Source organism: Muscardinus avellanarius, assembly GCF_963383645.1.
Source record: "Muscardinus avellanarius genome assembly, chromosome: 15".
Lineage (NCBI taxonomy): Eukaryota > Metazoa > Chordata > Mammalia > Rodentia > Gliridae > Muscardinus > Muscardinus avellanarius.
Window position 1 is genome coordinate 6,053,950 of NC_137801.1, and position 26,305 is coordinate 6,080,254.

The window sequence follows — 26,305 nt, forward strand, 5'->3', positions numbered from 1 at the left end:
AGCCGGACCTCAGTGCCTGCTCGCCAGCCTCTCCCGGCCCCTCCCTCCCACCATCCTCCCCAGCCACTGGAACCTCCATTCCATCCTCAGCCTCTACAGGATCAGCTCCTGTAGTGCAGGTGTCCTTCTGGCCTGGCTTATTCCACGTAACATCGTCTCCTCAGATTCCACCCGTGCCGCTGCAGACGACAAGACCCACTCATCTTCACGGCCATGGCTGGGTCGCACTCCTTACGTACACGTACATTTCCTCCATCCACCTGTCAGCTGATGAGCCACTTTCTTGACTCCCGTGAGCCTGCGGGTGTCTCTTCAACATACTGGTCACCTCCTGTGAATCACACCCAGTGGCAGGACTGCTGTAGCACATGGTATTTCTGCTTTAAATTCTTGAGGAATATAAATGTTCGACATAGCTAATCATCAAGAAAATGCAAATCAAAACTGCCATGAGCTACCATCTCACTCTAGTAAGAATGGCTACTATCAACAAGGCAAGAGTCAGCAAGTGCTGGCCAAAGTGTGGAGAAATCCCCTGAACACGGCTGGCGGGAATGCAGAGCAGCAGGGCCACACGGCCAACAGCGCTGCAGGAGCCGCTCGTGCAAGTCAAACTGCCCTGCGTGCGCCAGCCTCCGCCGGGCTGATGAGGATGGGGCCCCAGTGCAGAGCAGTGTGTTAGAAGGACACAGCAAACCCCCCCCCCACGGTGGACCGCTGCCATCAGAGCCGTGCTGTGAGGGAAAACTTCCACCACCTGTTGGCCACTTCATGTTGGAACTCTCCGTGGCAGCAGCCGTATCCAAAATAATTCCAACACTCTGTCTTGCAACACTCACTTATGCCCTCCAAATACTGCCCATCTCTGCCATCCCGGGAGCGAGGAGGAGCACCAAGGCCGCTCCCGCTCGCCCTCTCCCCAGGACTCGCCGACTCCCATGAGACTCACCACCAGGCTAACTCCTCATCCCTTTCTGTCTTAGGAACCCTCAACAGCTAACACGATACCAAAAGACAGAGTACTGGCGAACTCATTCACTTGCCTCTTAATAAAAATGTCCTACAATCGCCAACATTCATTATAGACAAATCTTTTCAACTCTACAAGCCCGGGAACGATGCCAACTTGTGGGCGGGTTATCCTCGGTACTATGTAGCCAACTTGACTTCAAATTCCGAAGGGTCTCGATTTTTATCAGAACCCATCTTTCTTATAAACGTACACCTGGCTTTCCTTCTCTGTACCCAGCCCTGTTACTCTGTTTACAGTGCTGCCTAAGAGGAGTTGACCAGCTTGCTACCCCGCGTTACTGACCTGCGCCGCCTGCTCCTCCACCTCACGAGAGCTAAAGTTCCCTGATCTCACACCTACCAATACAGGCTTGGGGGCAAAAGAGGGAAAAGTCACCTAATATTTTCATTATTGTCTCCAGGTTCCTGCTTTCAGTAAAACACACACACACACAAAAGAGAACAGTCCAAAGCCAACCTTGTGGCGGTAGGCTGGTCTAGTTCGCCTTTGCTGAAACTGTCCCAGGCATCCTTCTACCTATCATATTCCAACTAAGGGCTTTTAATCTACCCAAGTGTTTCTCACCCAATACCATATCCTTAAAAAATAGACAGATGGAATAAATTTAGTGCTAGATGGTAAAAGCTCTGAGTCTGTGTCAAAAGCCTTCTTGGAACTTCCTACTTCTTCATTAACTTATTCCTTTACTTTATAAAGACACTGAGCCTTGAAATGGACGCCCCAATCCACACCAATAACTGGAACAAGTGCACACTCCAACAGCACTCACAGTCCCCGCCGTCAGCGTGGTCAGTACACGGAAGCCTCGTTCACATCCAGTGGAAGCGGAAGCTCAGTGTTTCGACGCCGAGTTATTATGTGGCCTTAAAACATTTAGCAAAAACAACAGGTAAAGACCGAACTGTCCTGAAACACACAGGGACCCCAATGACAGCACCTAGAATTACAATTTTCTACTAAGGACCCCTTAACTGTCTCCAAAGATGCCAATACCCCCCCCCCTGGCCTTCACCCCGTCTCTGTGCACGCCACAACTCTTGTCACTCCTGTTCTTGGACGTCACTACTATGAACAGCTGTGTCGGTCCCTGCACTAGACACGGCATGCTGGCTCTCACGGCAAAGCATTCTGCAGAGGTTAAGCCTAAACCCCAAAGCCTGGTAGTTATCTACTGCATGGTGAAGCATTCTGGCCAAAAAAATATGCGCTCAAGAAAAATAAAGAAACTAAATGACAAGGGCTTATAAGACAATCAATCTGTTCTGCCTTTTTTTTTTTTTTTTTTTTTTTTTTTTTGGTGGCACTGGGGTTCCTGGAAACCCTTCTGCCTCCGGACTACACTCACAGTCCTATTTTTATTTTATTTTTTTTATTTGGAAACAGGGTCTCTTAAGCCGGCGAGGCTGGCTTCGAACTTGCGCGATCGTCCTGTCTCCGTCTCCCAAGCTGGGGATTACAAGCATGCCCACCACGCCCGGCTTTCTTTGGAGACAGGCCCACAACCGAGGCCTTCCAGGCATTGTTTTATCCCCTTGTTGCTAGCCTTGCTTTTTAAATGTCACACCCCATAAAATATCCTTGGCAATGTAGACCCTCTAATCATTGTATCACTGAATCTAAAAACAGTAAGACAGTAGCAAAAAAGTCTGGTCTTTCACTTTAATGGGGTGTTAACTTTCAAAATTATGCCCAAGTTTCAAGTTAATTTAAAACTTTCCAAGTGAAAAGAACCAGTATTTTTTGTTTGTTTGGTTTGGTTTGGTGGTGATGGTGCTGGCAATTAAACCCGGAGGCATTCTACCTCCAAGCTACATCCTACTCCCATTTTATTGCTGAGGCTGGCTTCGAACCTGTGCTCCTCCTATCTCAGCCTCCCAAGGACTGGGATTAAAAGTGTGCACCCCCGCACGCGGCTGAATCAGGAAAATTCAATTTGAATCTCTCTGGGCCGATTTCATGATGCGATATAAACACTAAGCCTTCAGCTCCGGCCTGTAACCGCCTGAGCCCTCTGCAGACCTGCCGCCCTGCTCTGGGGACGGTCCGCTGGGTCTGGTTCTGCGTTCAGAACCTGAGCGTATACCTGAGCGTGGACTGACCACCGCCAGTGCTACAGAAACTGCTACTCAACTGCCTTGAGCCGACAGCCGAGTCTGCCCCATGCGCTCTGAGGGCTCAAAGGAGACAGCCTGAAATTTTACCCAATTTTTTTTTTTTTTTTTTTTTTTTTTGCAGTACTAGGGATGGAACCAGGGGCAATCTACCTCCCAGCTACACCCCAGTCCTACTTTTTATTCTTTATTTTGAAATAGGGTCTCACTGAGTTGCAAAGGGCCTCACTAAGAAGGTGAGGCTGTCCGCAAATCACAGTCCTCCTGTCTCAGCCTCCAAAATGTTGGTTTGAAAAACCCAGATTTCTGGGAGGCGGAGACAGAAGGACCGCGCAGGTTCGAAGCCAGCCGCGCTGGCTTAAGAAATCCTGTTTCCAAATAAAAATATAAAATAGGTCTGGGAGTGTAGCCCGGAGGTAGAAGTACCACCAATAAATAAATTAATTAATACCCAGATTTCCAGCTTCCTTCAGACAGGAGCTCTAGCAGCAGCAAGCCCAGGCGGTCCCTCACAGCAGTCCTGAGCAGGGTGGCGGGGCTTCCTTCCCCTCCCACTGCACCCCACAGGGCCGTGCGCACACCCCAGGGAAAGGGACGCAGTGACACACTCATCGTGCTCCTCCTCTCAGGCCTCGGGAAACCTGAAATGGGAACGGAGAATGGCGTCGGCTGCCTCATTTAAGCCCATGGTCAGCTAAGCAGCACTGACGTAAACAAAACTCCCAAGGTTCACTGCTAAGACTCATTGCTGGTCTCAGGCAACTGTTTATCTATAGTTAATTTCTAGAACTTCACTGTAGGTCTTTATATTTACTCTGAAATTTAATATGATTAAGTTAGATATATTCTACTTAAATGTTATATATTGGACACCCAGTAGACAAGTGGTTTTGAAGTTAATGGTTTTGCAAAAGGTGGTGTCCCTCTCTCCCCATTCAACATTAACAAGGTATCACTTGAGTGTCTCCCATGAATGAGTCACAGCTCTACCTATAATTTAGTTTCAAAAGAAAATTAAAGGACTCAGGATTTTTTTGTTGGTCTGCATAAGCAAGGAGCTTTGGGAGGGTAACTAGGGACTGAACTGAGATGCATTCTATCTTCAAGTTCTACCTCGAGTCCTTTTATTATATATATATATTTATATATATATATTTATATATATATGTATATATATATTTATATATATATTTATATATATATATATTTCTTTTTTTTAATTTTGAAATAGGATCTCGCAAAGACTCTTGCTGAGTCTGGCCTCAAATCTTCAATACAGCTGATAAAGATGAAACCTTCCAAGTACGGGAACTGCAGGCGCGCACCACCACATGCAGCTTACCTTAACACATGCGGAAGTGAACAGCGTAAAATGTGCCCACAATTATGTCCTATCCATAACTGTCCACAAGCACCTAGTGTGGCACCACAGCAATAGAAACTAAAAGTCTCCGAGAACTCCACAAGTGTCTGGGATTCCGGAACAAAGCGGAGTGCAGGGGGAACGCGGCAGCTGGCTGCAGGGGCTGCCCGGCGCCCCAGGCTCCGCAGAGCCGGGCTTGCCTGGGGACCACGCCCCAAAGGAGTCCTCCCGAGCGGACAGGGCACCACGCGGCAGTCCTCTGCTCTTTACAACCGTGGGGTCTGAAGGCCGCTTTGGTCTGAATCTCTTCTCTTAATTTTTATGGAGCGCTGTAGTCATACAGCTTAATGGAGTACAAGATAGTAGAGGCAGACATGCACATCACTCATTTAGCCCTCTGTCTGGATCTCCCGAGTAAAATTCTGATAAAGATTTTATTCCAAGCTCTGTTATCATTTATCTGAAAATACCGATATATCCCATAATTATCTTTCTTTCTTTTTGAATAACAGTCACATTCCTCCAAAATCCGTCAGTGCTGTGCTCCGGCCTCCTAGTAACCCATTAGAAGAAAATAAAAAGTCAGCCAAAAGGGTTCTCCTTCTGGCTTCTCCCTAACAGAGGCCGCCACAGTCTGTCCTTCAGTAAGCCTGACCAAGGAGCCTCAAGGACACGCGGCTAGCAGAGGCAGCCCGCAGCCCCCAGGGCCCTGGGCTGGGCCGCCCCCCACCCACCCAACTCCGGAGGGAGCTGCAGTCTCAGGATTCCAGCAGACACTGCCTGGGGGGGGGGGGGCTCAGGAGTCAGTACAACCCAAAGCCGCAGCTCCGGGCTCTGCTTGCACTATGCAGTGCTGACCCTGCGAGGGGGGCCGCCATGTGCCCCTTAGAGACCAGGAAACCGAAGCCTGCAAAAGGGTCGGCAGCTTGCCCAGAGCGCGTGGGTAAGGTCTGCGCCCTCCTCACAACCCACTCCAGACGCGGGGCGGCCCTAAGCAGAAGGCCACGAAGGTCCCACTGCTGAGGCCGAGGTGTGGTAAAAAGACACCAAAAAGGGTAAACGCTACAGGTGTCATCAGAGCAGACCAAGTGAGAAAGGAGCCGGGCCTGGAGGCACACGCCTGCAATCCCAGTCCTTGGGAGGCTGAGACAGGAGGCTCTCAGGCTTGAGGGCAGCCTCAGGAAGTAGTGAGACTGGTCAACCTAGCGGGACCCTGCCTCGAAATAAAATACGGCTGGGGCTGTAGCTTGGAGGTAGAATGTCCCAGGTTCAATCCCAGTGCCACCAAAAATAAAATATAAAAAGGTGAGAAAGGGGCTGGAGGCCACTGCTCCCAAGGCCCTGGCCATGCCCTGAATGGTACTGACCGGTCAGAAGGAAAGCCACATCTGACCGGAAGCCAGTGGCGAGGGGCGAGAGCATCCCGTCCCCTTTCTAGAAAGGCAGCTCGGATGAGCCCTGGAGATGGGGCAGGCCCCTGGCAGCCCGCAGCTAAGGAAGTACAGCTGCCTTCAACACCGCAGGTTGCACGGGATGGGAGAGCCGCTCCGGGAGCTCCCCCTCCAGCTCACCTGGGTCGCACCTGAGGAAGAAGTCCTCCACACCTGCAGCACCCTGCGTCACAGGAGCGCAGGCACCCACATGGGAGGCTGGGCTGGAAAGGGAGGGAGGCATCTGGAAGCTTCCTCGGGAAGGCATGCGCTTTAGCCAAACACAGAAAGATCCACCAGGCCACGAAGGCTGGAGGGTTCCAGACAGAGGAGCCCGCGACCAAGCGGGGCAGAGTCAAGAGATAGGAACATGGGCGGCGGGGCTCTCCTGACTGGGCGGGCGCATCACAGAGCAGCCGCGAGCATCCAAATCCCGCTCCCACTACTCCACCTTGGCTTTGGGACCCAGCACTTGGCCATCTGGACAGAGCACCGTGAGGGCAGGGCTGGACAGCCCTGCGCGAGTTCCCGCCTGCCCTTCAGGGAGCCGGGAGGGCCCATGGCGGCCACTTGGCCCAGGCCTCACACCCGGGAAGGATCCCAATGTAGGCTCCCCATGGCTTCTGTGCATGCGGTTGTGCACACAGGTGCACAGCTCCGGCGACAGGACTGGAAACGTGGACATTATCCAAATAAAACTCAGGTTATTTCAGGGCCATGCTGTGTACCATGAATCTTATCTTCCCCAAATGTGATTAAATTGTCAACCACACTGTGACACTGCACTGCGTCCGGGGTTTCATGTTTTTAATGCAGACATCTGCATCTTTTTGGTGGGGCTGGGGAGCAAGCACGGGGCCTCCTGCGTGCGAGGCATGTGCTGGCCAGCGCTGCGCTACACACCTGGCCCGCATCACAGTTCATACATCCCTATTAACACGAGGAGTCTAAGATATCTGGCCCGGGTCTGTCTGCCTGTGGGGAGGGCTGAGATTCCTGCCCTCACTAGTAGCCACGGGGGGAGCCTTTTGGTTTTGTCTTTTGTTGTTGTTGTTTTTGTTTTTTTGCCGGTCTGGGAATGGAACTCAGGGGCGTTCAACCTCCAAGCTACACCCCCTGCCTTATTTTTTTATTCTTTTATTTTGAAACCGGGTCTCACTGAGTTGTGGAGGGCCTAAGTAGCTGAGGCTGTCCGTGAAGCGCGATCCTCTGGTCTCAGCCTCCCGGAGGCTGGGATTACAAGCGTGCGGCACCGCGCCTGGCAGCCTTTATGTACTAACAGCCCAAGAGCCCGCTGTAGGAAGCACTGCCCCCGGCAACCTGGAAGCTGGGAAGTCTGTTGGTGGTGGGGGCGCGGGGGTACTGGAGATGGCCCAGGGGCTTCCGACCTCCAGGCTATACCCCACACTTAATTTTTATTTGGAAATAGGGTCTGGCTAAGTAGCTGAGAGTCTAAGTTGCTGAGGTCAGCTTCACACCTCTGATCATCCTGTGTCAGCCTCCCACCAGGCGCGGCTGGAGGCTGTGCGGTTTTAAGCAAAGTGCCTGGCTAGCGCTGCGTTTCTCAGGTGGGCCGCGGGGTTTGGCATCAGTGTCAGAGACCGAGCCCGATTACGATGACTTTAGGGTGAAGAGAAATCAGGAAACTTAAAGAGCAAGAGTCGAGCCCGGCGTGGTGGCGCACACCTGTACTCCCAGTCCTTGGGAGGCTGAGGCAGGAGGACAGCAGGTTCGAGGACAGCCTCAGCAAGTACTGTGACTCTCATCAACCTAGCGAGACCCTGTTTTCGAATAAAAAATAAAATCAAGCTGGGGGTGTAGCTCAAAGGTAGGGTGCCTCAGTTCAATCCCTAGTACCACACACACACACAAAAAAAAAAAAAAAAAAAAAAACTTGACTACTGTTAGTAAGACCGACTACTGTTTCACCCCGTGTGACTGAGGGGAGGGGATGGTAATGTTCCTAAGGGCTGGACAACAGCCTTCCGCCTGGATCCATCAGGTGGAGAAATGAGCAGCATTATCCCACGTGGACATCTGGAGGCCTCCAGATCTAAGGTCGGCTCTATTCTTCACTGCCCTGCCCAGCGCTGCGCCCTTGGGCTCGAGCCCCCAGGCCCAGCGCGGCTGTTCCAAGATGGCCTCCCCACACCACTGCATCTCTGTGCACAGTTCAGTCTCCTAGCCACCTCCTCAGTAGGCCTCCTACCAGAAGCCCGACTGGTACATACAGCGCTAAGCGAGATGTAAATGCCAGAACCATGTCAAATCCCAAATGCTCCTGGGGCTCGAGCGGAGGCCAGGCCCAGGAGACGAGACTCAGGAGAAGATTTAGCCCGCTGCGGGCCTCTGCTTGGAAGAGCGGCCAGGGTCTGACAAGCCGCAGGACAGGTCCTTGTGTCCTACGCCCCGACCGTCCATCCGCACGCACGCACGGCAGCCGGTTCTCCTTGTCCACGCCCTGCTTGCTAAAGCGGGACTTCAGTCTCACCCGGTACCATCATAAGGTCCCTGAGCGCCCCTCTTCTGAGGGGCGTCCTCTCTTACAACCCCACCTGCTGAACTGGCTGCGGGCAAAGCTGTGTGGGCTGTTTGAGTATTTACCTAGAAAGTCAGCCGGGATGGGCTCAGAGACCTGCTGATACCTACACCGGCAGTAACGTGAGAAGCGTCAAGTTGCTCACGGAGAACTTTCAAGCAGTAAAAAGCAGAAAAACTGCTTCTAACTCCAAGTTCAGATCTAGATTAATCCTGCTTTAGTCACCGTGTGGGCTGTAACTGGTCCTGAGCACTGGTGCCTCCCTCCCAAAAAGGAATTCCTGAAGATTAAAAATTAAGGTGTTCCTTTCGCAAAATAAAACATAAATTACAAAGATTTCATTATTTTATTATTTTATTGCTTTATATCTCATGATTTATTTCATAATTTCTATTATCTTATCCATTTATATTTCATGGTTTACTTTTGTGTGTGTGTGTGTGTGTGTGTGTGTGTGTGTGGTTCTGGGGTTCCTGGAAGCCCTTCTACCTCCGAGCTGTACTCCCAGACCTATTTTTTATATTTTTTTATTTGGAAACAGGGTCTCTTAAGCCAGCGAGGCTGGCTCTGAAGCAGCCCGATCCTCCGGTCTCCGCCTCCCAAGCACGGGGATTACCGGCGTGCACATTCGCCCGGCATGGCTTACGTTTTTAAAAGGAGGAATCTGCACATGGAACATCCACTGGGGGCATCTCACACACACCGTGTCTTAACCATCACAGGAGCGACAGGTACGCATTACTATTCTCCTTCTGTTCGTTGGGAAACTGGGGCCGGCAGAGCACAGCTGCAGAGCTCACCGCGTGTCCCTAACCACCGCACCACCGCCTGCTGTGGTGAAGGAAGGCACACGGGACACCTACGTTACGCGACCCCCGAGGCCCAAGGGATTTTACTTGACTGCTTCCAATTAAAACGAAAGGGCAGGTTCAACCCTTCACTGCTGAAAATTAGCAGCCCGCTTTCCGTAAGTTCGTGTCTGTATTCCCACTAACTTGGTTCCACAGAATTTGGGGCCTCGTCAGCTAATAAACACAAATCATGGCATTTTAACACTAAGCCTGACAAACATTTCACACAGGAAAGCTTAGCTTCCAACACTGCTAACAGGGTGACTCCGTCCCACATGCCTCCCTGAGAGGGAGCCCCCACAACGGACTCCAGCACATCGGGGTTCTTGTGACAGAGGCGGACGCTCACAGTACGGGTAAGAGCAGCCAGGAGACACAGGAGAACCACCCGCTCACATGCTCACCCTACGCCAATCAAGTGGCAACCCCGGGGGAAACGAGTCCTCCCCTACTGCATTCACCTTGCAGTGTTTTCTTCTTCCCGTGGGTGTGTGTGCGTGCGTGTTGCTAGAGACTGAACCCAGGGGCTTCTACTAAGCTACACCCCCAACCCTTTTGTTTTGAAACAATCTCTCGCCAAGGTGCTCAGGCTGGCCTCGAACCTGTGATCCTCCTGTCTCAGCCTCCAGAGTACAAGGATTCCAGGCATGCGCCACCGCACCTGGCTAAAAGTCATACTCTTTAAAGAGCTCTATACCAACTGGCTTGGGGTGTAGCTTGGAAACAGACTGCGCCTGCCATCGCCCCCCAAAATGAGAGTCAGTGCAGTGCAGACTTGTGGATTTAAAAAGCTCTTCCCTGACACATCGCTTCCTTGCATTGGCTGTCTATATAGTACAGGGAGGGGAATACACAGAAAGGGCGATAAACAAAGTGACCCCAAAAACAAGTATTTCATATGCACAGCCCTCTGTCTCTCTCTGCCTACCTGCGGACGAGGACACACACACACACGCACACGCACACACACGCACACACACGTGCGCGCCCTGCCCCAACCCTAACTACCAGCACGCAAATATTTGGGGGCTGTGAGAAGTTTTTCTCTCACCTTCCCCAGGGGGGAAAGTGTCCCACATCTAAAACAAAACTATACCCAAAAGTATTGCTACAGTTAGAACTATAAACTAAAATTCGCCTGTCATGCAAACGCTCACTATCATACACATCTGTGTGCGCACAGCCGAAGCTCAACATTCCAGGCTTTGGACTTTGACTTCTCAAGGAGCTGCGAGGGTTCAATTAAATACGGCAGTATATGTGCTCAACCGCAAGGCGTTAGGCATTACAACTAACTTTGCGATTCTGCAAGATTGAGAACTCATCAGGGCTCTTCCTCCTCCCCGCCTACCCTTTCCTCCTTCCTCCAAACCTTTCAGAATATCTCGAGGACCCTCCTGCCACGACGACTGCAGAACTTTACCTCTCAGACAGTGACCCCTGTCCCCAACTCGGCTGCTCAATGGCTCGTCCCTAGCTGGCCTCTGCCAAGCATGCCATCCGGACTCCATCACTAGGGAAATTTCACTCCAGTTTCACAGTGGTAATTATAGCATCATGAAAAATAAGGAAAGAAGGAAGGAAGAAAAGGCAGGGAGGGAGGGAAGAGAAAGAGAAAAGGTCAGAACACAGCAAATCAAATGTAACAGAAGAGCCAGGCGTGGTGGCACACGCTTGTAATCCCAGCATTTGGGAGGCTGAGACAAGAGGATCGAGGTTCAAGGACAGCCTCAGCTACTGAGTGAGGCCCCTTGCAATTCAGTGAGGCCCTGTTTCAAAATAAAGAATGAAAAATGGGGCTTGGGGTGTAGCTTGGAGATAGAATGCCCCTCGGTTCCAGATTCCATCCCCAGTACCACAATAAAAAAGAAAGAGAGAGAGAGAGAGAGAGGAAGAAGAAGAAGAAGAAGAAGAAGAAGAAGAAGAAGAAGAAGAAGAAGAAGAAGAGGAGGAAGAGGAGGAGGAGGAGGAGGAGGAGGAGGAGGAGGAGGAGGAGGAGGAGGAGGAGGAGGAGGAGGAGTCAGGCATGGTGGTACATCCCAGTACCTGGGCAGCTGAGACAGGAGGATCACAGGTTAGCGGCCAGCCTCATCAACTTAGTGTGACCTCCGCAACTGAAAACTTGTTTCAAAATAAAAAAATAAAATAGGGCTGGAGGTGTGGCTCAGAGGTAGAATGCCCCTGGGTTCGATCCCCAGTGCCACACACACAAAAAAAGTAATAGATGATATGTTGATGGAAAAACAACTCCTAAAAAAGCTTGATCTGGGACATTTAATTATTGTTTCATTTTGGTCCTTGCTTGGAAGTCTTAAACAGCTATCACATCTGGGAAGCTGAGACAGGAGGGTAGCGAGCTCGAGGCCAGCCTGGGCAATTTTGGGAGACTCTTGTCTAAGAATGACACCCCAGGGGTAGAACACCCCTGGGTTCAATCCCTAGCACCACACACATACACAAAAGTTATCACAGCTGTGGCTACGAGAATTGCATCCAATGATATCTGGACCCTTGTAGATGGCACAGCTGCGCCTGCTCTTTGGTACAGCCCTCCTTTCATCCACTTTCTTCCTCACAACTCATTCTCCATATATTCCTTTAATCATATCCACCTGCAAAATATCATCCTTCCTCTACAGTCACCTGGAAAGCAAGGTGCAAGGAAAACAGCAGAGGCTAGACGCTGGCTCTCCCGAGGCATCGCTGACCTCGCCTGGGACGACAGCTTATGTTTATTAAATCTCAGGCCCACTGGAAAATGTATGGCTACCTCAAGGTCACTCTGGAATTCTCAGTCATGACTAACAACCCGGGAGTCTAAGGTAAGACTTTGGCGTCTTTGCCTCCCGGGCCTCAGCCACCCCACCCTGCCAGGTGCGTTCTTGCGATCCACACACACCGATGCCTTCACCTTCCCAGAGGCTCCACGCTAGCTATTAACCATTTTACTGCCCAAAGTCCTTTTCTTCCTGACATCAAGCAACTACTTTTATGATCTCCTAAATTTCCAAAACATTGCTAATTCGCACATACCAAATGAACACGCTAACAAGCTATATTCTGACAGTCTTTATTTCCTGAGGTCTTTTTCCCGTTGAATCACATTATTTGACTACAATCAGTTCTTAGACTTTCTCTCAACTTGGCCTCTATTTTACAAGTGATGAAAATGTTCTGCTTTGCTCCATTTTAAAACAATGGCCAAGTGACTATTCATCTAATTTTACAGTATAAAGTTTTAGTTTTTCCAAGAGTTTCATCAATAAAAAAAAAATAAAGTCAGTTCTCTGGTGTTCCAAAGAAATAATTTATTATCACTCTGAAAAGATAAGGCTTGTGTGGCATTAACCTGATATTCTTACCCCTGGCTTAAAGCAGAGCAGACAACTCTTTATGCTATACAAATGGCCATACGAACTCAGGGCTAAACATGGCAATACAAACTTAAAAGCAGTCCCACGAGAATGAAGGTTGTCAACAGCAGCAAATGGGGACCCTCGGCCAATCGGGAGGGAACGTCAACGCACGTTCAACCCCTGTCCTTCCCTTGACTCTGCCCTACTTTAATATGGGAAAGAACTTTCTCTGGATTTGCTAAGATGTTTAAAAGAGTTCGGTTAATATTACACCCCCTTCAAAATTATATGCATTGCATTATATAAATTTAAAAGGACTGGCATAATAAAATATTTCACGATGGGGTAAGACTGTGGCAGAGGCAGAGGGGTGATAGCGGAAACACCTGTCTCCAGAAATGAAATGAAGAGGTGTCAGAAAAAGTCTCCATCTCCCTTAGCTCCTTCTCATCAGCAAGAACAGTTCTCGGCAGGTCCCGCCCTGCACTTGCTGGTACACTGGCAGCAGCCTATTTCAGTCAGAGGTGTAATACCCTCAAAGGTCATACGCTGCTCTTGGCTGTGGGAAAGACGAGAGCCCTCCGCAGGCGGAGAGACCAGAACCCTTAAGTTCTGACACATTTATTAATACACTGCTTTCATAAAAGTAACTTCACTGGTGGTACTTTATACGCATGACATACATTCTAACTGGGGGATAGGCACTTCACTATTAACCAAAAGGTTTGGCTGAAATATAAGTACGGAATGCAGGTTTGATAGAGGGCAGAATTTTCAGGACTCCATCGGCATATGACAGTCTATTTTCTTAAAATACAGTAAGGCCCGGGGCAGAAGGCATCTCCAACTTGCTGCTGTGCGCAGCGGGAGCCTGGACACGGAGGGACCGTGTGTGATAAAGGCAATCCCTGGAGACATCAAAACCTGCAAGAGTCAAGCTAGGGAGAGCCAGTGCTCCTGGTAAACTGTGAACACTTGCAGATCAGCGCACTTGGGACGTCGGATACCTTCGGCCTGGGGCCGGAGCCATTACCTATCAAGCCCCCCATCCACAACTTCCCCAAATGGCTCATTCTCGGGGCAAAATACTTCCAAACTTTCTTTTCTGAATAAAAAAAATGGCGCTGCTTTCCCCCCATCACAATACTGTTTTTCTCAGTCATCCCGAGGCCCTTGCAGCAGTCAAACTCCATTGGCCTCATTTAGATGCCAGGCTTCCCTAGACAGTGTCAACGCTCTCGGGAGGCGGGGGGCCAGAGGCCGGCGCGGCGGTCCCCGTCTGCACGCCTGCAACTCTCGGGGCTAGAAATCCTGGGATCGTGGACTCAACTTCTGACTTTTCCTCCATCCCTTCTGCCTTCCCCCAAACTGTTGCCCGCCGGGCCTCCCGCGGCCGCGCTCCATCCCACGCGCGCGGCCCCGCGGCGGCATCGCGCCCGCCGGCGGCCCGGGCCGGGGCGGGGGGCTCGGCCGCGCCGCGCACGCGGGTCCGCGGGCGGGGGCGGGGTGGGCGCGGGCCGGGGGCGCGGGCCGTGCGGCCGCCCCGCCCCCACCGCGGCCGGCGCGCCGTACCTGGTCGATGGGCAGCTGCACGGCGTTGCTGAGCGGCTGCAGCAGGGTGGAGCCCGTGGTGCTGGTGGCGGCCATGGCCGGCCTCGCGCGCGCCCGCCGCCCGGCGCCGCCGAGGATGGGGATGCAGCGGCGCGCCCGCCCCTGGGCCGCCCGCGGTCGGAGCGCGGCGCGGGGCGGGCGGGGAGGGGCCGGGGGCGGCGCCCGGCTCGCCCCTCCCTCCGCCCGCCCGGCGCGCCCCCCCGCGGCCCGCCGCATCCCCGCCCCCCGACTTCCAGCAGCTTCCAGCGCCCCCTCCCCACCTCGCGCGCCCGCGCGCCAGACAGCCCCGCGGCCCAATCGCCGCGCGGCGCCGCGCCGCCCGCAGCCAATCAGAGCCCGCCGAGCGCGCCGCGCCCCTCCCCGCGCGGAGGACCCGGCGAGGGGCCCGCGCGGCCGGCAGTCGCCCGAGGGCGGCGGCGCGTGCGGATCCTCCCGCCGCCCCTCGCCCCTCCTCCCCGAGCCCCGGGAGGGATGGAGGACAACAAAGGGGCGCGGGCGGCGGCCACACAAAGAGGGGGCGGCGGCGGAGTCGGGGGCGCGGCTGGGGGCTGGGAGCCGCGGGCGACCCCAGACGTGGCCGCGCCGAGCCGGCCCTTTGTCCCCCGGCCGCAGTGGAAAGGCCCGAGGTGGCGGGCAGGCCCGACGGCCGGGGTCCTCGGGTCGCCCCCAGCCCCCCTGGGCCTTCGGGGCGCAGGGCCTCGCAGGTTCGACGCCCGCGATCGCCCCGGCCAGCGGGCCCGGACGGGTCTCACCTGCGCTGTGTTAAAGCTGGCTCCTCGGCGGCCCGCCGCCTGCGTGGAGGGCCTCGCCTCCCCCGAAAGAAAGGCATCTTCACCCTTGGGCGATCCAGCCCAGAATCTAGAATGGTGTGTCCACACGCGGGCCTGTGGGGAGTGGTACCTACGTGTGTGCATGTGTGCGTGGAACCCATCTCAGCCCCTTGGGAATGCCAACCTTGACTTCTCTGAAGACTCCTCGACGATAAATACTGGGGAAGGGAGCAGGAGAACCCAAACTCGAGGATTTGAAATATTAGGTAGAAATAACATGGTTACTGAAATCTTCATCGCATATTTCAATGTTTCAAACAGAGCTTTAAAGGTAAGACAACTCATGTAATCCTCACAGCCACCGAGTGAGCTAGGTGTTGTAACCACCTTCAGTCTAAAAAAGAAACTGAGTTACAGAAAAATACATAACTTGACCGAGAGCTAAATAGCAGACAGAAGGTGGGAATCTCAAGTAAGCGATTCTAGACTTCACCTCTGAAACACTAGGTAGGCCTTCTTCCTCACACTGCGCCCAGTCCAGAAATTCCCATCCGCTGCTAGGCACCCCGTTTACTCAATGGCCTCACTAGAGTCTCGAGTAATAAGACCAGGGCTTGGGTGGATCGCGTGTGGACTTCAGTTGTCTCCCTGGAAGGGGTGTAGTTGAGCTGATCAACTCTGACCGCCTAACATTCTTAAATGGGTCAACTTAATCCTACTTTGGTAGTTTCTCAATCCAAAAAAAAAAAAAAAAGCAGGACCTTTATTTTCCCTGGAATAGTGTATTCCACTGAGAGTTAGAAGGTAAACCTGTTCAATAGACTGCTTATTAAAATATAGCGTTTTAGCTAGGCATGGTGGCGCACGCTTGGGAGGCTGAGACAGGAGGATCGCACAGGTTGGAAGCCAACCTCTGCCACTTAGTGACGCTCTCAGCAAGTTAGTGAGTTGTTTAGGTCTGGGGACATAGCCCGGAGGTAGAAAAGCCCCTGGGTACCACATATATATGGCATTTTTCCGTCAGACGTGGTGGTGCACGCTTGTAATCCCAGCATCTGGGAGGATGAGATAGGAGGATCACCTTTCACGGCTAACCTCAGCCCTTTGCAACTCAGTGAGACCCTGTTTCAAAATAAAGAATACAAAATAGGGCTGGGGGTGTAGCTCGGAGGTAGAATGCCCCAGGTTCCAGCCCCAGTACCACCAAATAAAATACAGCATTCTTCCTTCTTCTCCACTTTGGGAAAGTATAGAGGAAATGTACAGGTGGCTGAACATACAAACTGAAGGGGAAAAATTTAAATACCATTTTAAAAACTGAAAAGGTGGGTGTTGGAAGCATATTGCAACCTAAAGTAGGCAGCATAAAGATACAATCTCAGAGCTAGAACAAATAATGTCTGTAAAAAGGAATTTCCTTGGGCTGCGTTTTTATTTTAGTAGGACTTGACAGAACATAGTCTCTATGGGGAGTGACTACACAAAGTTATTTGCTTTAATATCTAGAATGGGGAGGGCGTTAGCCATCTGGAAAAATTTAGTTGTGTCAGAGTTGTGAAGTTACAGGTAAAATATTGTATAGGAATTAGTAATATAAAGATTTTGGAGTGAAACTGACCTAGGTTTTCGGCACCCACCACCATTTATTAGCTACAAGATCTTGGTCAAGTTTATAAGCCTTAGTTTCTTCGAGTGTAAAAAGGAGCATTATTTTAGCACCAAGTCCACAGGCTATAAAAGCATGCCTATTTGAGGAGCTCAGAGCTATGTTTGATACATGGCTAAACTTAAGGAATACTGCATTAGCCAGTATTCTCTAAAGAAACATAACCAGTAGTGAAGCAGGGTAGAAGAAATAGGTAGAGAAGAGACATAGGAAGGTCGAGGAAAATAGGACTTTTAAAGCCTCATGCTAAAGTTGCTCAGACCTCAGTCCCTAAACCAGCTCGCTCCCCCAGGCCTGTTGCTGGAGCCTGTTGCTCCCAAGTTTCCGGGAGATCTGTAACCTTTACTCACAACCTTAAACTTACTGGAAATTCACTCACCTATACACTACTAATGATCCCACCAGTAAACAAGGAAGAAAGAGAGGACGCAGGTCAGGAACCCAGTAGTTCAGGGGACCTTCCATCTTCCCTTTTGATCAATGAAGGCCACAATCAGCCTAAGGATCCAGAAAATGACCAAGCCACCACAAACCATCTGTGATCGCGGGGCTGTGTCATCCCTGGGCAACTTCCCATGCCAGCCGTCACCACGTTTTCTTTAGAAAAAGACCTGTGAACGCTCAGAAAGCCCCTCTCTTCGTAGGGGGCTCACATTCTCCCTTGATTGTGTGGGGTTTTTTTGTTGTTGTTGTTTGTTTTTTGTTTATTTTGGGGGTACTGGGGATGGAACCCAGGGGCATTCTACTTTCAAGCTACACCCCCAGCCCTATTTTTTACTCTTTATTTTGAAACAGGGTCTCACTGAGTTACAAAGGGCCTCACTAAGTAGCTGAGGCTGTACAGGAGCCACAGTCCTCCTGTCTCAGCCTCCCAAGTACTGGGAGCACAAGTGAGCGCCACCGCGCCTGACTCTTTGCTTTCTGAAATGAACCTCTGTCTCTGGCATGTGCCGAAATTCTTTTTGTCCTGTAAGCCAAGGACCCATCAGTCCTGAGTTGAGTTCTCTCTCATTGAGAACTCCTTGGGTTCCTCCCAGAATCTCCTCTTCTCCAGTCAAAATGGGATATGCAGAGATACATTGGAAAATACTTAGGAGGAATTGGCTCGAGATTCCGGAGACTGAGAAGTCTGGCCATCTATACGCTACAGGCCCACGAAGGCAGGTGGGGTAGTTCTGTCCAAGCCCACAGGCCCAAGAACTAGAAGAGCCAGCAGTGCAATTGGCCTCAGAAGGACGGCCAGGAGCCGCGGTGTGCAAGGACTTGACCTGGGCCTTGTGGATCGGAGACGCCCACCTGCACTGAGAAGTGCTTTCTTCGCCCAGTTACCCATTCAAATGCTAAGCTCTTCTAGACCCGCCCTCACAGACCCAGAAGTAATGTTTCACCAGAGCTCTGGGCCTCACTTAACCCAGCTGAGTTGACACATAAAATTAACCATCCAAGAAATTTCATTCCGAAAACAGTGACTACTTTTCTCTTACGAAAAATATTACAGTTCAGATTCAACCATTTCACCATGCATACGTATACAGAAATATCCTGGGGTGCACTATAAACATACACCCTGTATTTGTCAACTCTATCTTTTTAAAAACTATGTCTCTAGTGAGGAAACCGGGGCCCACATTTTAAGTTAACAATTCAGTGACCAGAATATAAATTAGATGCAGGCCTTCTGACCAGCCTGTACTAGCTAGAAACTTTTTTTTACATATGTTTTTATTGGCGCAATGTAATTATACATCAGATGAGATTCAAAGTGAACCAAGCATATACACACACAATCCCTTGGTGTATTTCCCTCCATGAATTTCCCCTCTTTCTCCCTCCCCATACGTGTTAGTAAAATTGGTAGTAAAACCCTCTTGTATGGACATAACCTGATTTGAACTGGTCCCCGAAACTCTTAAATGAGGATGAAAGGAAAAAGAATTGAACTAATTATATGTAATGCCTCAGTGGACTACCTCAGATAGCACTCATTCTATTAAGGTAATTCCCATGTTTTTAATTCCTAAAAATACTTAGTACTTACTATATTCAAGGATCTGTGTGGGATACTGTAAAAAATAATGATGTGCCCATTGTGGTAATACAAGCCGCTCAGGAGGCGGAGGCGGGAGGATCAACCGTTCAAGCCCAGCCTGGGCGACTTAGCAAAGACTCTGTTTCAAAATAAAGAGAAGGGCTGGAGGTATAGCTAGGAGGTCGAATGCCCCTTGGTTTGGTCCCCAGTACCCAGAAAAGGGGGGACAGGGATATAGCTCAGTAGCAGAACACTTGCTAGCATGTGTGAGGCTCTAGGTTCAATCCACGGTACTGCAAAAATAGGTAAATAAAAGGATGTTCATAATTGAAAGAATCATATACACAATCATATACACAAAACAGAAAAATGTTACAAGAAGAGTTCCAACTAAGATCTTTTTTTGGTATTGAGGATTGGACCCAGGAGCATTCTAACACCAGGCTGCATCCCCAGCCCTACTTTATTTTTATTTAGAAATAAAGTCTCACTAGCCGGGCGTGGTGGCGCACGCTTGTAATCCCCGCGCTTGAGAGGCGGAGACAGGAGGATCGCGCAGGTTCGAAGCCAGCCGCACACGCTGGCTTAGGAGACCCTGTTTCCAAATAAAAATGTAAAAATAGGTCTGGGAGTGTAGCTCGGAGGTAGAAGGGCTTCCAGGAACCCCAGTACCACCAAAAATAAAAAAAGAAAAGAAAAGAAAAGAAATAAAGTCTCACTAGGTTGAGGAGAGCCTCACTACTTGCTGAGGCTGTTCTCGAACCTGTGATTTTTCTGTCTCCACCTTCAAATACTGGGATTACAAGTGTGTGCCACCACGCCCAGCTGTAAGACTTTTTTTTTTTTTTTAATATTACAGGTGTGTGCCACCATGCCTGCCTGGCAATCATATAATTTAGAGGAAGAGGGACCGGCACTGCAATCATCAGTGTTTTAAGTCTTACCATGCAGGGAAAGAGACAGAAAAGGAATGAGTTGTTCACTGTTACAGACAGAGTCAGAAAACAATACAGCCAGGACTTACAACCATGTCAGCTACTCTCTTTTGATTCCCTCGCTGAAGAATGTTAGCTCTTGAAGACTGAGTGACTTTCAATTCCAGTTTTTGGTCTTAGGTTAGGGTTACTTTGTAAGTGCTGAAAGATGCTAGCCAGTTAATGCGGCTTGCTATTAAGTGTGTAGTTTCATGTCCATCAACATGTAAGCTATTCCAGGGTATAAAGGGCATAAAACTGGCAAAATAATTCCCCAAGAGCCCTAATTTTATGACACAGACCATTTTTACAAAACAACAGCAGCTTGGCAGGTTATTCGTTTCTTCTGAGTGGTTTATTCAAAGTTAAAAATAAGTTGAGAAGGAGACATTTCATTGGAGTAGTCTCTAATTATCACAGCCATTTTCGGAGGTAAGGCAAAGCCCGACAAGAACACAGCTACCCTGCCACCTTGTCACCCATCAGCACTGCTAGGTGCTCGGAGGCTTTGACTGTAGTAATTCCTGTTAGCAAGAATTACCTGGCAGGCCGGGTGCGGTGGTACCTGCGAGGTTGGAGGCCAACCTGGGCAACTTAGCAAGATCCTGTTGCAAAGTAAAATGGGCTGGGATGTAACTCAGTGGTCGAGTGCTTACCCACCAGAGATGGGCAAGTAAGGTTCAATCCCCAGTACTACCAAACAAGCCCAAGGAGAGCCAGGCGTGGCGACACGCACCTGTAATCCCAGTACTTGGAAGACTGAAACAGGAGGATCCCGGTTCCTGACCAGCCTCGGCAATTTAGTGAGGCTCTCAGCAATTTAGCGAGACCTTATTTCCAAATAAAAAATAAAATAGAGCCAGGAGTGGCGGCGCACGCTTGTAAACCCCGGGCTTGGGAGGCTGAGACAGGAGGATCGCACAGGTTCGAAGCCAGCCTCAGCTACTTAGTGAGGCTCTCAGCAACTTAGACCCGGTTTCCAAATAAAATATAGAATAGGTCTGGGAGTATAGCCCAGAGGTAGAAAGCCTCTGGGTTCCACCCCCAATACCATAAAAAAAAAAATAACAATAAATAAAAAATAGAGCCGGGCGTGGTGGCGCAAGCTTGTAATCCCTGCACTTGGGAGGCAGAGACAGGAGGATCGCGCAGGTTCGAAGCCAGCCGCGCTGGCGTCAGAGACCCTGTTTCCAAATAAAAAAAGTATAAAAATAGGTCTGGGAGTGTAGCCCAGAGGTAGAATGGTTTCCAGGAACCCAGCACCACCAAAAAAATTAATTAATTAATTAATTAATTAATAGGGCTGAGGGTGTAGCTCAGAGGTAGAATGCCCCTGGGTTCAATCCCCAGCACCGCAAAAAATAAATTATATGATTTCGAAGAATTTCTGGAACTGCTGTTGTCTCCCTGAGCCTATGTTCAACCAAGATTTATTTGACTAAAACATGCAAACAAAACCAATTATTACTAATTTGGAAAACAGCATTGCTTTCCATATGTTTCACAGGTTTCAGAACTATCTCTAATTTATTGTATCTCTAATCAACATTTCCTCTTAAAATGTTTATTATTTCTCAGTGACCTCTGAAGATGTCTGTTTTATATCTGTGCATCTTGGGAAAACCTTGTATTTTTCTAGTAGCTTTATTTGGCTTTTTTACCTTTATGAGAAGTCAAATCTCAACTCAAATAATAACTCCTTTGTGCTCATTGACGGTAAGCATGTCGTTTTCCTGATCTGGAGATGTAGGAAAATGTGATATGAGCTGGGCAGCGGTGGCCCATGCCTGCCATCCCAATAATTAGGAGGCTGAGACAGAAGGATTGCAGGTTCAGGGACAGCCTCAGTAACTTAGCAAGACCCTCAACAACTTAGCAAGACCCTGACTCAAAACAAAATAAAAAGGGCCGGGGATGTAGCTCAGAGGGTAGAGTTCAATCCCTAGTACAAAAAAAAAACTTTCAGATTTCCACATGTTTGCATATGGAAATATTGATGTCCAAATTGCAAAATATCTTAAACATAAACCATTACACCCACCCCCGGCTTTATCATAGTTACCATCACCCCGTGGTTCTTATTACACCATTGCCTCCATCCCGCCTAATATTTCAGGTTATTTCTATTTATCTCTCTGAGATCTTGAGAAGAATGCTCATCCTGAAATGTGTTGACATAGCCCTGCTCTTCTCAGCAGTCCAGCCCAGACACCAGGGAGGTGCTCTGCTCTCTCTCTCCTCCACAGTCCAGCCCCGCAGCACTCCCCGAGAGCGGCCCCAGAGGCCGTCCCTCTCAGCAAACTTCCCTTCCTGTAGGTGAGCGCGTCAAACAGCACATTTTGTGGCTGGTATCATCTGCTTAAGCCTTTCTTCTATTACTGCCTCTTTTTTTTTTATGCTAGGTTTTAGTTCCTAGCTTTCAGTACCAATGCCAAAGGACCAAACAGTGAAGGATTAGGAATAAGAACCACCTCTCCTGCTGTAAGCTGTGTTTACCACACCTAACCCTTACCACAGCTAACCCAGTTCTCTTGCCCAGGGACTTGCTCTGCAGGGGACTCTCCTTGCTAAACTTGAGGCACCTGCTAAGGAATGTCCTGATAACCAGATAGGGCTTGGTTTCAATTTCATCAAATCAGCTTTCAATTTATTTTCCATTTGAGGGTAGAGAGCGATTCCCTCTTATTAAAGTTTTTGCATGTAAATTCTGACCTAGGCGTAAAATATCACAAGACAGTTGTTATTAAAACCACAAACTATAAAAGTTAAGGGGAAATGTCTTTGTGAAAGGAGACACTGAATGTTCCCAAGGAGGCTTAAGACAATTGCATTATTAAATCGGTAGGTAATAGATGTCCACTTCCAGAATGAGGGCACAGGTCAGGTGGAAATTTTTATCAGGTTCTTCATTGGAAACAGTGTCCTAAAGCCGGGCGTGGTGGCACACGCTTGTGATCCCAGTACCTGGCAGGCTGAGACGGGAGGATCGCACAGGTTTGAAGCCAGCCTCGGCTATAGTGAGGCCCTGTTTCCAAATAAAATATAAAATAGGTTTGGGAGTGTATCCCAGAGGTAGGAATCCTGTGGGTTCCATCCTCAGTACCACCAAAAGAAAAAAGAAGAAGAAGAAAAGAAAAGAAATACTGTCCCTAACTTTGTCAAGATACTGTAGAGTAGGAATGTAGATGACCCCAGCTAGAGAAGTTGGGCGCTGGGGTCAGAGTGCCAGAGGTTGAAGCCACATATTACTTATTTGACTTCCAAGCCAACTGCGTGGCCTCCTTGGGCTTCATTGCCCTCATTCGTAACATGGGAATGATACGTGCTGTGCCATTCAAGGAGCTCAGTGCACTCAGAGCCTTGACGTGTCTTACATTATAAGCTCTCCGTAAACATATGCGGCCGTCACCTCTGTCACTGTAATTACCGTAGGAGCCACGGGTCTTAAAATACATGGTCACGTTTACCAAGTGTGCCGTAGGCCAGGTAGAAGGGTCGATTGACAAGAAGCCATTTTTAGTCCACTAGTACCTCTGAGTTGAGAGGAAACTAACAAAAACACCGTGGCCAATATTTGAAGGACAAAGAGAGGACCTTAAATAAGTCAATAAAATCCTTGTCTGTCCCACTTAAAAACATCCACAGAATTTCACACTGACAGGAAGAGATCCGATGGTGATTAGTTTTATACTCTTTCTTCCTAAGTGCTGGACTACACTGTGGTCAATCTGGATGTTTTGTTTTTAACTGTGTCTAGTCTGAGCCTTTACGACCTACACGGTAGGAAAAGGACTTTGAAAAGACAGATAGTCATTTACATAGGGTTCATAGGTAAGAACTAAGAAAATGAATGTATGGTTTATAATTTGGAGTATTACTTTGTGACCCGCTTTAAATGAGGAGTCTGACTGATGGTTCTGTAAATCCCTGGCACCATCGGACATGATTCTTCGGTACAGTCATTCTCTAAATACCATTTCTGAATGCATGAATATTTATCTCTTTCTGGTTAGTGTCAGCTGGTAGCCAATGAAACGAGCCCGTATTATTCTAGGACAGAAGCCAGAAACTCAGTCTAGTTGCATAAAGCTACTCTATTCTTCCTGATGTAGAGTCAAGTCAGCTACCGGTCCCTAGATATTTCTCTGAGAGGGCACTTAAAATTGTTTCCTTTGAAGTTGCTTGAGTGTGATTGAAAAATAAATTAAAAGACAAATAAAATCAATTCAAGGATATCTCATCCAACCCAACAAGGCAGAGTGTCCCAGTAGGCTCCCAGGACCATCTTTATTAGAATCATTCAGGATGCTTGTTTAAAGCTCAGATTCCTGCACAATAGCAAATGAAAGAAAGAAAGAAAGAAAGAAAGAAAGAAAGAAAGAAAGAAAGAAAGAAAGAAAGAATCTGCAGGAGAGGGCCCTGGAATCTGCATTTTGCCAGTGTTCGTGGTTCCTTCCTAAAGATTCACTGATGCTTAAAAGCCATCGCCCCAGGCCTTGAATAGCTGGCATTTTGCTAAAACTTCATTATAATTAAGCAAATACAGAAGTAATTCACAGGTTCTTTAACTAGGTTTTATTGTGTCTAATTTATAAGTAATAGATCCATAACCCTGTCCTATGCTAAAATGTTAACTAAATTCACTAATACTAAATTAGTAGCAATAATTCTGACAATTAACATTATTAGAACCATTTTGTTATTCAGATAAAATAAAAAGTGCTCAGAGTTCATTCTTGTTGATTGTATATTATTACCTCAGGAATGCCGCTCAAAGATGAGTCACGTCTGTGTACTGTGATTATATTTCCATTTCTCTATGACTTCGTATCTTTCCTGGAGTTAATGGCCTTTTCGCCATCATCCAGTTTTCTATGTGACTTTTGCTAACCGTGTTCATCCCCATAACCTACCACAGAACTCTAAAGCGCCAGTCAACATGGTGTTGTGCATGGGGTGACCACCGATTCTTCCTCTAGGTCCCCTGCAGCCCTGCCCGGGCTGCTCTCAGGCCCTAGAGCAAGCCTTTAGCCTAGGATTTCCCTGCAGCGTGGTGGAGGGATTCCTCTCGCTCCTCCCCTCTCCTGGAGCAGCTGGAGGTGACACAGCCCGGAACATCACCCAGCCCCACAGGCATATTCTAACTACAACCCTCCAGGCACTGCCACCTGCCCGTTGGTGCTCATTATCCTAGGGGCAAGAGTGGATATGCTTTATAAACTGCAATGAAAATTAGTTTTGGTAGTGGGGGGCTAATAAAATGTTACTCTTTGAAAGTATAAAGCAGTATAAAGCACAAGTATCCAAAGAGGACATGAACAGATAAACAGTGTATCTATGTTACTACTCTTCATGGCTGGGGTTAATGAAGGAAAAAGGGGGTTTAGAAAGGCCCACGGAGGGGCAATAATGAAGACAAAGGAGGCTGGGATACACGAGGATGGTAGGACCTTTCCACTGATGCCCCGACTACGGCTGAGCCTGGGCAGTTGCTGCTCCGCCTCTCCACCGTCCATGCTTGCGGTGACTTGCTGGTGGCCCCCGCCCTGCAGAACTGCTGCTGCAGGGGAGCCCGGGATGCAGGGCTTCGCTTTCCGGAGTCTGAGCACAAGACAGCTGCTAGAAGGCAAGAGGGAGTGTGGGCGCTCAGCGCACCGTCGGTAACATCCACCAAAGCTGGGTCTGGAATTTTAAATGGAAACACTTTTCACTTAGAATTTTGAGAGCATTACTCCTTTTTCTTATAAGCTCCAGTGACTCTGATAAGAAATGCCACTTTAGGGAGGCAGAGCAGGCAGACCCGCTTCTGTAATCCCAGTTTTGGGGAGGCTTTGTTAGGAGGATTACAAGTTCGTAGCCGGCCTCAGCCATTTAGCGAGGCCCTCCACATCATGGCAAGACCCTGTTTCAAAACAAAAAATAAAATAGGGCTGGGGTATAGCTCAAGGTAGAATGCCCCTGGGATCCATCCCCAGTAACACACACACACACACACACACACACACACACACACACACACACACACACTTAAGGGGAATGGGGATGTAGTCTCGGGGTAGGACCCTTGCCCCGATGCCCAGGCCCTGGGTTCATGTGGAAGGGAAGGAGGCAGGGAGGGAGGGGAAGGCAGCCGACTTTATTTCCTTCTGTCCTTGTGGCCCATTTGTTTGTTCCCTCTCTGGAAGCTTTTTGGGTTCTTTTCCTCGCTGATGTTCTGAGTTTTCGCGATTGTCTTGAGCTGGGTCTTTTCTGCTTCCAGGGGCATACGCTGTGGGTCCTCTCAATCTAGAAACACATAACCTTCAGCTCAGGGAAGCTTTCTCTGTACTTGACGATCCCCCACCTTCATTTCTCCTTTCTCTTTGTGGATTTCCTAATTGTCAGATTTGGGATTTCCAGGATTGAGCTCCTCACTAAATTTTGTCTCGATTGCCCAGCCCTTTGTCTTTTCTTCAGAAACACTTTATCTTCCAGCTATCTCTTTAATTACTATTTTTCCTTCACATATTTTTATTGTTTCCAAAATAAATATACATTTACCTCATTGAAAACATCTTATAAAGAAAAAGTAA

The 26,305-nt window shown here is 49.2% G+C and overlaps 1 protein-coding gene across 2 annotated transcripts in view; it reads right to left on the reverse strand.

Moving 5' to 3' along the window:
• The window catches only part of MBOAT2 (membrane bound glycerophospholipid O-acyltransferase 2), a gene marked incomplete at both ends in the record, with an annotated part of 111,263 nt that extends 96,933 nt beyond the window's left edge, over positions 1 to 14,330 (reverse strand). For both annotated transcript variants that reach the window (XM_080711467.1, XM_080711466.1), the window contains one exon: positions 14,256 to 14,330. In XM_080711467.1, coding sequence (XP_080567593.1) covers positions 14,256 to 14,330 — 75 coding nt within the window. The remainder of the gene's footprint in view (positions 1 to 14,255) is intronic.
• Positions 14,331 to 26,305: the final 11,975 nt, after the last annotated feature.